Source organism: Sylvia atricapilla, chromosome 3, assembly GCF_009819655.1.
Source record: "Sylvia atricapilla isolate bSylAtr1 chromosome 3, bSylAtr1.pri, whole genome shotgun sequence".
Classification (NCBI taxonomy): domain Eukaryota; kingdom Metazoa; phylum Chordata; class Aves; order Passeriformes; family Sylviidae; genus Sylvia; species Sylvia atricapilla.
The window spans coordinates 32340345-32356589 of record NC_089142.1 but is presented as its reverse complement, the minus strand read 5'-3'; the positions used below and the strand labels follow the sequence as shown (position 1 = coordinate 32356589).

The window sequence follows — 16245 nt, the reverse complement described above, 5'->3', positions numbered from 1 at the left end:
AGGACTTTGACTCCATAAATAAATCTTCAATTTCTTCAATGCCTGTGATTTCTGATATTTGCTGGAGAGTGTAAAACACTTAACTGCTTTAGACATTAAATTTTTAGTGAAATATGCACTGTTAGGAACAGATATATATCTAACAGATATCTAATATATATCTATATATTTCTGTTACGAATTTTATTCTTTAACATCTTTGTCCTACATGGTTTTTTTTTTCTTTCTGATTAATTAAGCAGCTCAGGGTTTTTCAAAGTGTGTTTCTAATTGGCTTAGCTAAATTAGTGGATATTCTTGGATATTCTTATTTAATAATGGCCTATAACTTGAGTCTATAATATACTAATTTAAGTGAACTAGCAATTCCTGTAAAGCCCAGACTTTATTTTTATGGTTGTACCTGTAAGGTAGAAGGTCTAGACAATGGAAAGTAAAGCCCATGGTTCTAATGAGAATGAAATATCTAGATGCCTCTGAGAATCTACATCTTAGTTTCTTAAGTTACCTGAGTATCTTATAGAGCTGCAGGTGGGGGGTGGCTGTTGCAGTTAGTTTATCTTTTTTGACCTTCTCTGGCAGCTGTTCTAGTGGTAATGGCAGTAGCCTGTTATTAAGGATTCTGATTCTGGTGTGGAGTTGCTGAGTGTTTGCAGTTACCAGTGGTAGAAGTGTTAGAAACCACTTTTCTTCCCAGTGGTTTGTGTTACGGCATAGTAGAACACCTTTGAGCTTTCCTTTGTAGAGGAGTTTTCTATGTTAATCAAGAATTGAAAATCAGTGTGTTTTGCTGATTTGATGATGCAGATTTATGCAATAACAGCGTTAGTCCTTATACACTTGTATTTCAAATGTCATACATTGTGGGTGCTAAATTAAATTATTAAATTGCACTTTTGTACAATAAATTTACTGTAATGCTTCTTACAAAGCTAGACGGGCCTCAAATCTTTAATATAGTGTAGGATTAGATCTTTCTGATGCTGACAAATGCATGGTAAAGGATTATGAATTTTAGTTTTAAAACACTCACACTGTTAAGTGATCTATATTTTGCAACTTTTAAGCAGATGGTTAGCTTGACTTATTACTTCAGTTCTTTTAGTATTCACATAGCACTAAACACATTCCCATTTCATTTGGGAATGGCTTCATAAATATTTTCCTTTTCCTAGGCAAATTATAGTTGATTCCACAGATGATGATAGAAAATAAATGTTAGCTTGTGTTTCTTTTTACAGGGACCAGAGCTGCTATGACATAATTCCATTATACAATGCAATGAAGAAGAAAGTGTTGTCTGACTCTGATGAGGTAAGTGGTCTTGGGCAGTGGCACTAACACAGTGGAGAAACAAGACCGCTGTCTGTCCTGTGGAAGACCAGAGTACTGGTTTCAGTCACTGAAAAGTACTGGAATGTACTTTTCTGTCAGTACAATGTTTCTTCTTGTCAGGTGAGAAACTGGGTGAAAATCTAGCCTCCTCTCTTGCTTTAGTGCAGAGAGCTTTAATGGTTTGCTGGAGGATGCTGCTTAGACTTCTGAGGTGTTCTCAAAATTGACAGTCATGTGAAAAGCTTCTCAGAGGGATGGGGGTAGGACTATAAAGACTAAAATTATACATTTAAAGTATAAAAGAACTTGCCTACTCATATATGCTTCTATTTTTTAACCTTTTTATGTGACTCATTATCTTGCTCAAAGGAAGAAGAGAAAGATACAAATGTGCCGGGGACTTCCACTAGAAAAAGAAAGGTAAATGTTTTTAAATTTTTTCATTTATGTTTTTAATGCTACAATTGCTAAAATGCATTTGTAAATAACAGAATGTAAAACCGAAATATTTCTCGTATTGTGTAATGTCAACTTTTTGAAAATTTTGAACTTAGTGATGTGTTGTTCTACTGAGCTGTTCAATGTCAAAGTATTTCTGTCCGTGTTACTGCATGTTTTGAATCCATTTCTATCCTGTGGGGTAACTTTTCCATTAGATTTTGTAAAAGCAGCTGGTTTATTTAATATATACCAGGCAATATTGTTATTTAAGGATCATCAGCCGAAGCGGCGGCTACGTAACAGAGCTCAGTCATATGACATTCAGTCATGGAAGAAGCAATGCCAGGAGCTGCTGAATCTCATTTTTCAGTGTGAAGACTCTGAACCATTTCGACAACCAGTGGATCTTCTTGAATACCCAGTGAGTATTTTAGAACAAGATGACTGGTTATCATCCAGTTGTTAAGTGGTGGGTTGGTTTGGGGTTTTTTTAACTTTGACCATTTTTTCAGTTCTTTGAACTGAAGCTTCAGGCAGCTGTAGTGACAGAATTTTTTTCAGCACTTCATCATCACTTATTTAATAATGTTTACTGTTTTTTAAAGTAATTTCAAAATAAATAATACTTCTCTGCTCTCTCAAATACTTTTGTTGGAAAATACTTTATATTCAGAGATGCTTATGTTATTAAGTAAATTACAGCTTTTAAAGTAAATTACAGCTTTTGCTATTAAGATGTCTTTCCTTTTCTGACTAAAAATGGTCATATATATGAAATGCATATGTTTGGTTGTTGCATGTGATGTGTTATCAGGGATCACTGGTTTCATTTCAGAGTATAAATACTGAAAGTAAGATTATATGAAAACTTCAAGTAAAAAAGCAAAGATTTTGCTTGCTTTCCTTCTAGCATATCTTAAGTTCTATAAAATATCACTCCAGGGTGATTGACTTGGGTGAAATTAACTGTCTCAATTAGAGAAAAGAAATGCTTCTCTTTCAGAAGTCACTTCTTGACACTTCTTGAGCCACTGGGTACCATTATTTTTGAGGTAAACTAAACTTTACGCCATGGCAGCTGCTAGTGGCCCTATGTGTTTGAGATCCTCAAATGAGCTGATAGCAGTCTACTAGGCTTAGGCATGAAACACACTGCTCCCTGGTGTCACAAGCCTGTTTAACACGCAGAGGCTCTCCTGCAGGTTCTGTTTGCTCTGATGGATTAACTTAAACTTTTTGGTTAAATTTGGTATTTAAGCTTTTTCTTGTATGGACATGTCTCTGTTTCTTCCATAGCCTGGAAAAAATTGTTCTGTCATTGGCTTGAATTGGATTCTACCTAAGCCTGTTGAGTTTTTAATACTTCATTACATTTGTAAATTGTCAGTCTCCATTTGGGAAACTGCTCAGGTTTCAGAAAGGTTGTGATAAGCCTCTGATCAGGTTCAGATATTCAAACTTCATATTTTAAAGCTGTTATGTGAGAACAGTATTAGTCTTAGTCCTAAGTTTGAGCTGCTAAGCCACCCAGAAGGCTTGTAGTCACACTTTCATATCACTATTATCTTCATGTCAGTGTGTCAGTAATGCAACCCTTAGGACACAAAATTCTGAGCTCTGCCTTTCAGTAAATCAGTTTATAAAATGAATTAAATCGTCTATCAGTTAACTTCCAACCTTGACCCTGCTGAGTATGTCTGCAAGGGAGGTATGTTGTATATTAGTGGAAAGGGGCAAAATATCTTCTACACCTATTTTAAGTGTACATTTTGGTTAAACAAGTTTATCAAACTCATCATAATGAAAATGATACATTAAGGCTTGGGAAAAAAATTGTAATAAGTTGCTTTGCTATTTCTATACAGGATTATAGAGATATCATTGACACTCCTATGGACTTTGCTACTGTTAGAGAAACATTGGAAGCTGGCAACTACGAGTCACCAATGGAGTTATGTAAAGATGTGAGACTTATTTTCAGCAATTCCAAGGCCTATACACCAAGTAAAAGATCAAGGGTAAGATTTTATTGTTTTACAATGTTGTTTGAAAGAACACATACCTGAAAAATATGGGACTGAAAAAGCAGAGAGACAGTGTAATTTGATTGCTTTTAGAAAACGAGTTTAGTTATTTCTGATCTTAAAATGTAAATGTATCTGAGAAACTATTACAGCTTTGTATTTGAAGGGAAATAAATGTATGCTCTTTAAATACTGAAAGTTTTGATGTTCTGCATGTATGTTTTGAAAGTAAATATTAGAAAGTGGCTCTAAAGGGATTACCACATGGAAGAAAATAAGAAAATAAATAATTCCTGTAGAAGAAGGATTATGAGTACAGTAGTGAAATTAAACTGATATTTTGGGGAAGAAAACAGATTTTCAAAACAAACACATGAGGAGGCCATCCACTTTGAAAGTTGCCCCAAACTGAAATATCCCGATATAGACAGAAGAGGATGTTGAAATTCTGTGCTGTTCACCACATGCAGTAGGATTGTAATGAAGCTCTTAGGATTTCTGGGAAACAGGACAGTTTACATAAGGTGTCAGCTTACAAAGCTATTCATACTGAGATGTCCTGCTAGTAGTAGATGCAGTATCTGATAGCAGTTAAATGATAGATGCGTATTTACGTGGGTTCATGGCTTCTGTGTAACTTTTCTTCTACTAATATGTGTTAGGTTTTAAGACCAGAATTATTAACAGCTTTTTTGTTTGGCTGTTCTAAACAGCAAGTTAATCATTACGACTTCATTGTTTTAAACCTTTCTTTTAAAAAAATTTCTTAGTAGGTGACTAGCAGGATCAGTGATTACTCTCCAGTCAATAGCAGACAGGTCCATTCACTGTTGAGGCTGCCATACCCCATAAAACAATTATTCTTTCAGTAGCAGAAAAAGGCAGGGCTTTTGGGGCAGGTCTGGATTCTTTTGTGGTTTTTCTTTCTCTCCTTGACCTCATCATACCTGACATTATCTTCAGCTTTGTGTGGTTTCATAGATTCTTTTGACATTTTCATTTCTTTCATGTTTCTTCCAAACACAATGGTATAATAATACATTTGGTTTTCTGTTTTACTCAGAAGTAGAAAGTTCTTATACCATGAGTTTTAATATTCTAGAATCTATGTGCTTTCAGTGCATGCAACATGGTAGTTAGTTGTGATGTGATGTTTTTGCTGTCATACACTTATATTTTTAGCATCTTACTTTATGTCACTGATGCTTATTTGAACAGTAAACTGATGTCACTGATGTTCTTCTTGAACAATAAACCTAGTCATCAGTGTTGTTCTTTTATTTTTAGTTTTGCACATCAGACACACATTCTCTTGCAGGCCATCTCCAATAACACATGTAGAATGTGTCAAACCTATTGAGTATGGCACCCAGATGGTTTGGTGTATCATTAAGTAGGAACTGGTTCAATATTATCTTTGTGTTTCATAGAAGGTGCTGTGTCTCCTCAAAGTACCTAGAAAGGTCAGTTTGGTGTTTTTTCTGTTTCCAGAATTAATAGCAACTATGCTCAAGTAATTACTTGTGATCTAAACTGAATTTGGGAGTCTCTGCAAATCATTGAAATCTAGAGATGGGAAAAAAAGTGCACCTACATAATTCCAATACATTTATTGTACCTGTTGCAGCCAACTTACTTGTAGTATCAATTCATCTATGAAAGGAATAGACTGATGTTCAAATATAAGATATAAGGATGCAACTTAATAGAGCAGAAAATAAGATTTCTTGACCCTAGGTACAGTAAAATTACATTAAGGATCTCTCTTTGTGATTTCTGTTAGAGCTAGAAAGGGATACATTCTAGAAAGGCAATTGAAAAACTGGCTTTTCCAATTTTTCTGTGTCATCTTCATTTGTGATACACATTTCAAAACCATGAAAATAGTTAAACCAAACCTACACATGGTTATAGCATATATTTGTTGAGACAGATGGTAAATTTCTCTGAAACATTTCTATATTAATCACTTTTTTCTTTTTCAGCTATTGTTTGACTTATAAATAAGTAAAAGGATCCTTTGGAGAAGTATAAAACTTGTTTACTGGCTTTTCTTTTTTAGATCTACAGCATGAGCTTGCGCCTTTCTGCTTTCTTTGAAGAACACATAAGTTCTATTTTATCAGATTATAAATCAGCCCTACGATTTCACAAAAGAAATACAATAAAGAAACGAAGGAAAAAAAGAAGTAGAAGCAGCTCAGTTTCCAGTAGTGTTGCATCCAGGTACATTAATTCCTTTAGACTACTCATGAAATGCTGTGAAATTTTGACATACCTAAACAATAAAACTTAGTGTGTTTTTTTCTTAATACTTCCTTTACTATTCCCTATATTGCAGAATGGTAGCTTTGACATGCAAGTCCCTATGATGTGGAAGAGTTTTAAACTTTACTTAGAGCTATCCTAGTGTAAGTGCTTAAAATTCAAATAACTGCTAAATGTGTACAGTAAAACAGCATCGTTAGGGTAGTGATGGCATCATGCTTTGTCATATAACTACAGTATTTATTGTAAAGATTCACTTTTCAGAAGCTCACAACTTACATGAATTTCCACAGTAAATGCCATATTTTTAACATACTTCATGCAGAGGTGATTGTTTTACTCCCACAATCTCAGACACTAGCATTTAATTTAATTTATTCCTGTAAAATGACAAGGTGGTCATCCAGGATACAAATTGTTACTCCTTTTGCAGCCCTGAAAGGAAGAGGAGATTAATAAAACCTCAGCTGAAGGCAGAAACTTCTTCCACTTCATCGTCTTCTGCACCTGCACGGTCGACAGCACTGAGACATGCTCCTCCTCAGATGAATGGAAAAGCCGCTGAGGCCTCCTCTCTTGTGCGGACTCGGAGCAATAGGGGGATAACTGATGTGGCTGTTACAGAGCAACCATCTACTTCTTCAGGAGCAAAGCCTTTAACTATAAAGCCTTTAATTGCAAAGCCTAATACTACTGCAGGGTCAGGAAAGTCAGGCAAGTTGGGGTGGTTTTGGTGGTGTGTATTTTGGGAGGGGGTTTGGGGTTGGTTTTGTTTGTTTGTTTGTTTGTGGTGGTTGTGGTTTTTTTATTATTATTATTATTATTATTATTATGCCATGAATGTTTTTTAAGATAATACTGGCTCTTTTGGAAATCTAATATATTTCTCTCATTTAAGACTGGCTCTGTTTTCAAGCTGATGGGCCTTTGAAGCTCTTCAGAGGAAAATTGAACAAGTTAGGCTATGTTGTTTTATCTAGGAAGCTTTCTCCCTTTTGGATCACTGACCCAAATTGTTTGTAGTAAAACACGAGTTCCGTTTTATCCCAACAAGATTGAATGTAGTATAAACTACTTGACTTGATAATTTTGTTTCTTTTTATCCTTTTAGTACTGGAGAATTCAACTAAACATTCCAAGAACCAGAATATTGTATCAAACCCTACCCCATCTGATTCCAGTCATAACACTAGGAATAACTCCACAAGAGAAAATCCTGAGAAAGAGAAGCAAATCAAGCGCAAAGTAAAATCTTCCACTGTTAATCCACAAGGTACCAAATTTCTCTGAAACTTCCTCCTCACCCTCAGAATTATTGATACAGTAACTGTAGTGTTCTGTAGTGTTGTACTTGAGTTGTGGTAATTTGGGGGTAGGGAAAAGTAGAATGCATTACAATTTAGCAGAGTAGGGAAATCTGATGGAACAACTCAGTCACCATTAGTTTCCTCTTTGATGAATTAGTGTGGTTTTGGCCACTATTAACACCATTTCCATGGTGCAATAGCTGTATTCTAGATTATTTTGAGATGTTAACATAATTTTACCTTAATTTTAATTATTACAAATATCATATTAAAAGTTCCTAAATTCCAAAGCAGACTTCTGCATGGTCACACTTTAAATCCTGTGTGTTTAATCACATAAAATTTCTTTGGGTTATATTTGGGTCAGTAACACTGAGTGTGATGACATTCTGTGCAACAACAAGCATAAAGATCAGAGGACCACAGCTGCAAATTCATTCTTTCATTTTTTGGCACAGCAAAAAAATCTATGCAGTGTTTACTGCTTCTATTTAGTATATTTGAATGGTCTGTTTGGACCTAGTTCATGAAATCTCCCGAGTGAGCTTGCTTGGTCTTTTGATGACAGAATACCTTAAAATTCAAAGCTTCTGTGGAGGCTGAAATAAGATCTCCTAGTCAGAAAGTTTTCCTGTTTATGAAGGAGTATTGAACTGTTAGGAAGATGTTTGAAGCAGGTAGATCCACTAAATATCTTTTCTCTGAAAATGGGGACACAGTAGTCTGCAAATCGAGTCCCATCTAATTAATCTGCCTACTCCTTGTAGTCCTCTCACCAAGGAGTTCTTTCTTACTCATCCAGTGTTTCTGCAAAAGTAGCTTGTGGTCTGATAAGTTAATCATCTGTGCATTGCTTGTAAGCTTTCCCACAAAGGCCCTGGCTGTTCCCTCATTGCATGGCTAAATGTGTAGCTGTTTTAGGTTGGGATGTTTGGTCAGGTCAGAGGTTTCTGAGTGTTGTTGACATGGTCCTGTCTCGTTGCATCGACTCACAGGACAGGGGAGGCCTGTTAGTGCATGATGGTGCACATTCAAACACGGCAGAAGCTGTGCGTGGGTGTTTCATCAAAGGACTGCAGGAACTATCTTGCTGGCAATGAGCCTGTTCTTGGCCATATTTTAGGCAAGGGTTGTGGTGTCAGAACATCTTCCTAAGAGGTCCTTTCACATGCCCCTTTGGGAAGCCCCCTCACGTAATGAAAACTCTTACCCTGTAAAAATCTCCAAGCAAGTACATTCTGCTGTCTGTTAGTGTGAGAAATCTACAAATTTGATATAAAAGATGCTACCTTGTGTTGAAAGAAAATATTCATTTCTCCAGAGATGACTTACTGTGAAGCATTCCCAATCCTTGCAGTAATGCTTCTTGAGCAACCTTTTGCTGCTGCAGACAAAAAATAGGAGTTTTGTCCACTGGTGTTGTATCATCTGAGAAAAAAATCTTCAACTCTTCCCTTTTTTCATTCTTTTTTTCCCCTGCATTTTTCCTCGCTTTTTTTTTGGGTTTTGGGGTTGGTTTTTTTTCCTTGTAGCTACCATGTGCTAAATCTAACTAGGAGTTAGTCCTCATTCCATACTAGAATGAAACTCTCTGAGCTCAACTTTGGGTTTTTTAGATTTTGACAGATTGGCAATCACTGTGAATCCATTCAGATATTTTAGTAAGGGTTTTATTAAGGCAGTGCGAGAATGAATGTGAATGCAAATCTGTTATGTGACGTGTACATTTCTGTGCTATTTCTTTACAGCAGATGTCAAGAATAATGCTTTGGCATCAGGAAGCATTCAGGTAAATGGACATGGAGGACAGCCTTTGAAACCTCCAGTTAAAAGAGGTCCTGGACGGAAACCCAAGGTGGAGGCTAATAACAGTAATAACAGCAGCTGTGAAGTGGTGGTGCACAAGAAAAGAGGCAGGAAACCAAAAAAGCTACAAATTCTTGAACAGCAAAAGGTTGCGGAGCAGAATACAATCCAGACTGCAAGAGATTTACCAGAGGAAGCCTCTGTTTCTACTGCATGCAATTCTCTTTCTGAAAATAATGTGAAGGAAGACTTGCTACAAAAAAAAGGCAGAGGGGGTAGAAAGCCAAAAAGGAAGATAAAGAGCCGCCAGCCAGGCTCAGACCTCTTAGTTCCTGCAAATGTTAAAATGCAAACAAGAAGCAGGAGGAAAAAGACACATGAGCCTATGGAGGAGAGTTCTGAAGAGCTTAAAGATTCTGAACCTCACATGAGAACTAGAAACCAGGGTAGGAGGACAGCCTTTTACAATGAAGATGACTCTGAGGAGGAGCAAAGGCAGCTATTGTTTGAAGACACCTCCTTAACTTTTGGAACTTCAAGCAGAGGCAGAGTCCGAAAGTTGACTGAGAAAGCAAAAGCTAATTTAATTGGTTGGTAATTTTTACCAGAGAGCTATGAAGCAGGTACAGTTAAGGAAGAGCAGAACAGACTTCTGCTTCCCTGCTGCTATTATGGGTTAGAAGAGTATGTTCTGATTTGGGGAGAAAAATTTAGCAAAATGATAAACTGAAAGAACATTCTTTGAAAGAAATATATATTTTAAACTTTTGCTATTTATTGCCCTCCAAATAGGTTATACATTTCAACAGTCATTGTGTTCACAGTTGAGAATAATAGAAGTAATTTCTGACTGACATACAGAGTTCAGAGCTACTCTGCTCAAGTAATATGTAATATCTCTACACAATTGAAAAAAGGTAATAGAACTTTTAATTGCCACAAATTGAAAACAGAAATCTATTTTTGACCGAGCAAGGTACGCTTTGATCGTGAAGTCAAGTCGCCTAGGAAGGCAGACTTTGGCAAAAAGTGGCAGTAAATTCACTTGCATTTCTATTAAATAATACAATACCAAACTTTGCTAATCTGAAAATGTTTAATTTCAGTTGTGATGGAACGTTCAGCTGCAAAAGAAGCCTAGCACAGGCCATTGTTTATCCAAGTTCTGCCAAACATAGCAAAAACGTAATCGCAAATATATATATCCACATTGGAAAAAGTTTGACTAATGTCTAATTTTTCAGACCTTGATTCTTGTATCAATCACTAAATCTCTGTTTATTGTGCCAAAGACTGAGAATCAGTGCAGTGGAAAACCTTTTTTTTCTTTTTGAGTGTCAGTACAGCATACCATTTGCAGTGATAAAAGCTGTGTCTTGTTTTAAATAGTAAGTTATTAACATTGTTCTGAAATGTATCCTTTTTGGTACTTCTGGTAGAAAATAATGCACTGGTGGGGTCCTTTGACAGAGATGTTTTAGTCTAAATGTATAATTGGTTAAAGGATTCAAGGAAATTACAGGACGTGTATGGAATGATGATGTTTACTTTCTGATCCAGATTGATTGTTGTTTCTGCAACTTTAGACATGCTTAAGAGGCTGAAATGACCTACAAAGAATAGTGTATGTGTATATATTAATATATACATAAACACATATGTCTAAAATATTACCCAGGTATAAATTTTTTTCAGGATTTTTTAGATAGCACTAGAACTGAAAATTTTAAAATGTCATACTTTATAGTTTAATTTTAAGGGGAAGATTGGTTATTTTCAATTATTAGGGTTAAAAGGCCAAATCACTTTTTATGCAATCATGTTTTATACAGTGGTCTCATTGCACATTGTGTTTTTCTGCACTTTTTATGGTATATCACGCTGACATATGTCAATATACACCCTAAAGAAAAATTCCATTTAATGATTGTGCCTTGTATTCTATTATTTCTTGCATCCTTACTAAAATTAAGTTGTCTATTGTAAATGATAACTATATGACTTAGGGGAATGTATTGTTATATGTACTGCTCTGGAAAAGAAAAGCAGTTATTTATTTGTTTATGGTACATTTAGTTATTTTATACCTTTGCAAACAAACCTTAATGCCATTTTCTATCACATAAAAAAAAGTATTGTCCAGTTTCAAGGGAAAAAAAAATACATAAATAGTGGTATTTACTGAGATTTGGTATGGTACAAAAATGTAACCAAAATTTTCTGGTTATACTTTTTTGTTTTGTTTTGTTTTTACACATCATCTGCAATGTCTGGAAGGGAGGACATGCAGAATTAGAGACCTTAAATTTGCACAGATTCTGTATATGTATTTGAGGCCCGATTCTTCATTTTTTATTTTCTTACAAAAAAGAAAAAAAAGCCTAAAAGTTTGAAGAAAGAATATTGGTATTTGCCACCAAGAGTAATAGAAATATGCTACTGTGGATAGCAGATTAGTATCCACCATACCTAGTTTTAAGAAGTTCATTTTCCTACAAAAAATAGCCAAGATATTTTCCAGATCCTCTTTGAATTGTTACGTATTTGAATTTGGGGGCCAGGGATTAGTTTATATTTGATTTGTTGGCATATTTATTTTTTCTAACAAGTATTTTCTTTATCATCTGATTAAAATGGAGTCACTAAACATGGGATAAGATAACAAGCTACGTTTGTACAGTTGCAATACAACTTCACAATTCAAAATTGATTGATTCTACTTGTTAATTTTGTCAAATCTCACTGATGAAGGCAATCATTTGAAAATGTGTAATTTCCTGATGTTATCTGCATTGTAATATATAAAATAGATTATATCTAAAATTCATCTTCTGTATTTACTCCGTTTGTAATAATGTTTTATATGGCATGTTGATGTATATATTTATATATCGAAAATACCTTGTGTGTAAGTTTTGGAGACTGAAATAATCTGCGTTCCCTTAACAGTAGATAGAAGATTGTACATTTTAATTTACGAGGGTAGATGGCCTTACCTGCAGAACATGGGTACTGCTTCCCACCCAGTAATATTGGTGGGGTTTAGCCAGTAAGTTTTTGATTCTTATTAGACACATTAATGTTTTTCCTTTAAAAATAAACTGTGGATAATTTGGGTCAATTTTTTTTACAGGAGCAACGCTAGAAATTTATTAGAAAATAATACCGGATTTATTTAAAAGTTATATTTTTTATAATTTAATTTCACTAGGTTTCAAACTTTATTTACGAGACTTTAGTCACTATCAGACTCTAGTTTAGTTGGGGAAAAATTTATTATTCGAGGTGGTTGTGAGATACTGTACCAATACAGAAAAAGAGCTTTTGATTACAGAGTTAGGTTTTTTTAAATGTGAGCAATAAACTGTTGGTCAGTGTTCTGAAATAATTTAGGAACTATAGTTATGTGCATGTTTTATAATGCCATCTCAAGTACTTAACAACTGGTTCAGAAAATGGAGTATCAAAACCTCATGTGCTTGTTTTACATTTGCATTGTGAATAACATAGCTTCATAGTCACACACATGCAAATGATCTGGCAGAAATTAACTCAGTTTTATTCATTAAATTCGTTTATATTTGACATGGATATGAGGATACTGTTCTGGTATTTCTATGCTATACTGGGAAACGTTAAAATTGGTATTTGCTGCTGAGTGGTATCTCGATAACAGTGTGTTCTTTAACTACCAATGAGGAAATACTTCTCCTTCTGTCATAAGTGTGCTCTGAATGTTAAACAGGAATCATTGTACCTGTGCCTACATACTTAACAACTCTTTAACCACTTTGTTTCTGTTGTTAGTGTGTTCTCTGGGAACTGAACTGAAATTTTGCCACTGTAGTGTTCATTATTATTGTCAATATTGAACTAGAGCTCTTTGTCACTGGGCAATGACCAGTGATACAACTTTACAGAGAAATGTCTTCCTCCACTGATTCGACTGCTGTGATTAAGATTGACAGATGTTTATTTGTACAGTGTCTGGTTTGTACCTGTGATCAGTTTGTTGATAGACTTGTAAGGTTGAGTTGGTTAATTATTACTATGGCTTAATATTTGTAAAACTATTAATTGATAAAGGACCCTGATGCAGCACGTATAGATATTAATATCTATTAAAAATAAATTGTAGTGTAGAGACAGCTTATTCACTGTATTGCTGTACAAATATTTTTAAGTACCAATTCTGTGCCAGAGGCTTTTGTCTTACCAAAAAAAGGACTACATGCAACATAAAAAATCATCTGTCCATTCAGTAACTTCAAGCTTGTTGCAATTTTTACACCACATTTTTAAATATTTTGCTTACATTTGTTGGATCAAGGACTACAAGTAAGTGCTTTAGTGTGTAATTTGAATTTAGGCACATGTTAAGTAGTTGACTGGTTCTATAAAAGCAATAGACTTAACTGGATGGGACCCTTTCACCCTGTATTTGTATTGGAGGTTAGAGGGTTTTAAGCTCACTTTCATCAACATTCACATTTTATTTTTAGTATGTGAATCTTGCTGAGATAATTATAACAATGCTGGTCACTCGAAACATAGCCATACCACAATATCTGCATTGCGTCCCGAGTCCTTACGTTACTCTAAAATATTAGGTTTCAAAGGTTGTCAAAGGTTTTTCTTTTTGCCTTTTTTTTAAACAGTGTTTTAAAACATTTAATTATAACTCTGCTACAGTGCTGTGATAGAGAAAGTAGAAGGTTTTGAATCCTCACCTAGAAATAGCAAAAGCTCATTTTCTGTTTATGATCTAAATGAAGACAAATGAACTGTGTAAAATGAGTATATCTTTTCTTTTATCCCTGAAGTTCTTGTAACAGACTGGTTTCCAAGGGGACCTAGATATTCAACTGATAAAAGGGCTGTTGGTTTTCTGCTGTAAATTACTGTATATACATGTTTGTTTGTATGCAGAGGAAAGTGTGTTAAATTTCATAAAACTGGCCAAGGCTTGACAACGTGTTTCAAATAACAAATCTGGCATTGACAGCTTACGTAGCTTCTTGTTTTTGAATGGTGAATACAGTTTGCTCGCTTTCTATGATGTCTGGGGGAAAACAGCAGGTAGCTTTTAAACCAGAGCTAACCTCCAGGTGCTCTTGTGTTTCTGCTGATTTTAATGCAGGAATTCACCATGCCATTTTTACAGTGTGCTAGAGGAGGAAACATGTCAGGAAGCCAGATTAAAAGACATCTTAAATTACAGAAAAAGGTGATTAGCTGCTTCCCCCCTCCCCTCCTCCTGCCCCCCCTCCTCCCCTTCCCCAAGGTTGTAACAGCCTCAAGGCACTCTAGAGAGAAACCTTATATGCTGCAATAAAATAAGGGTGAATAAATTTAGCTTTTAGGAGGTACGTAGTGAGACAAGTAGTCATTTGGATCCTTTTTAATGCAGATAAATACATCAGGAAATTCACTTCAAATAATGCAAACAATACATTTTAAGGAGGGAAAGTAGTACTATAGTTTGAATTCCTACACTGAAAGAACAAAGAATGAGGTCACACAAATTAGGAGTAGAAAGAAATATCTATCATGTGCTGTGTGATGTACATGTACAACTGCACAGGTTGGTTTGCTAATGCATTGAGACCATACAGAAGTTACATTTTTGGACCATACTAAAACTGCAGAAGTGTGGTGGACAACTGGATAATGATCATGTGTGAATTACATTCTGTCATAATGTTTCAGTATGTATAGAATGAAGCTCAACTTCAAGTAAATTACCTAGAAAGGTTAATTTTAAAACTGACAGATTTTCAGATTAAAAATTACACTTTTTTTGTACAGAATTATGTAAACCACAAATCTGTTGTATGTAATGAGTAACAGTTTTGAAAACTATAATTCTTTAGCTTTATCAAGGCTTTTTTCCTTCCAGAAATCTAGATTATCATGTTATAACCTGAAGTATCTCACCAGGATAACAGTGCCCTTTCTTTTTGTACATATGGATTGGAGATTTCTTTACTGTTATGTGGACACTTTCTATGTTAGTTTTGATGCATAATACTTTGAATCCTTTTATACAAACTAGAATGTATGTGTAAGAATTACTGTCACTGCAATGTAGTAACTACAAACTTATTTTTAAATAAATAGAAAACATGTTTTTCTAAGCTGTCCAACAGTGTTTGTTTCTATCTGGTAATTTACTGTGCCATGGGATGATTGGTTGTGTGTTTTTTCAGAACTCCCTATATTCAGCTCCTTTTGATTCCTTGTGGAATATGGAATAGCAATATCTGGGAATATGGCTTAGTGGGTAAGTGGGAACAGGCAAAATTGGAAGTGGAGCACTCTGACAGAGATCAGAATTTGCTGTTTGGTAGGGGTTTTCTCTAAGCCCCACAGTTCAGGAGGCAGCAGTGTCTGCCACTAAAGACACCATGTTGAGTCCTCATGGCTCACTTTCACATGTGTGCCAAGGCACCCACCTCTAATCCTCCAGGAAGCCTTCCCTGTTCAGGTGACAACTGTTTGTACCAGAGCTTTGTCCAAACTATGGAAATCTCTGCTTCCCAACAGCTCTAGAAGAAGCTAAAACCAGAGATAATCCCCTGCCTCCCTGCCTGTAGAGTACTGGTCTGCAGCCGAGCTGCCCTGAGTGGGTCATGCAAGGAGAAGTCGACACAGGATGTGTTTTCACAAAAACACAGGGTTGGTTTGTTCATGTCGATGTTCTTCTGTTCAATTGATGCAAGAAAAAAGGGAATGTGGATTCTGTTTAATTTCACATTATTTACTTTATCAGATGATCTTTTCCTCCTTACATTCCTTAACTGAAAACACAAGGAAGTGGTGGAAGAGTCCCTCACTTGCCTCACAGATGCAGGTATATGTGCTTCTGGGCAATGGGAATGGTGGAATGGTCACAGTGGAATGAATTGAGTTCCCTGTGTCTTTGCAGACTCGAATGTGAAGTCTGGCAAAAACAAGACTTGTTTTAGCTATTGGAGAAAAATCTCTGTCCCAATTGTGTGCGTTTTGCTCACTGGTGCATTCTGCTTGGAGAAAATAATTTAAGGATACTAAAAACATGACAT

General features: G+C 35.5%; 1 protein-coding gene across 1 annotated transcript in view; it reads left to right on the top strand.

Moving 5' to 3' along the window:
* PHIP (pleckstrin homology domain interacting protein) overlaps nucleotides 1–15318 on the top strand; it is a 107014-nt gene extending 91696 nt beyond the window's left edge. Inside the window, exons 33-40 of the mRNA XM_066315049.1 lie at nucleotides 1242–1314; nucleotides 1705–1755; nucleotides 2048–2197; nucleotides 3642–3794; nucleotides 5863–6026; nucleotides 6502–6782; nucleotides 7180–7341; nucleotides 9124–15318. Of these exons, the coding sequence (XP_066171146.1) occupies nucleotides 1242–1314; nucleotides 1705–1755; nucleotides 2048–2197; nucleotides 3642–3794; nucleotides 5863–6026; nucleotides 6502–6782; nucleotides 7180–7341; nucleotides 9124–9779 (1690 nt within the window). The 3' untranslated portion in view covers nucleotides 9780–15318. The remainder of the gene's footprint in view (nucleotides 1–1241; nucleotides 1315–1704; nucleotides 1756–2047; nucleotides 2198–3641; nucleotides 3795–5862; nucleotides 6027–6501; nucleotides 6783–7179; nucleotides 7342–9123) is intronic.
* Nucleotides 15319–16245: the final 927 nt, after the last annotated feature.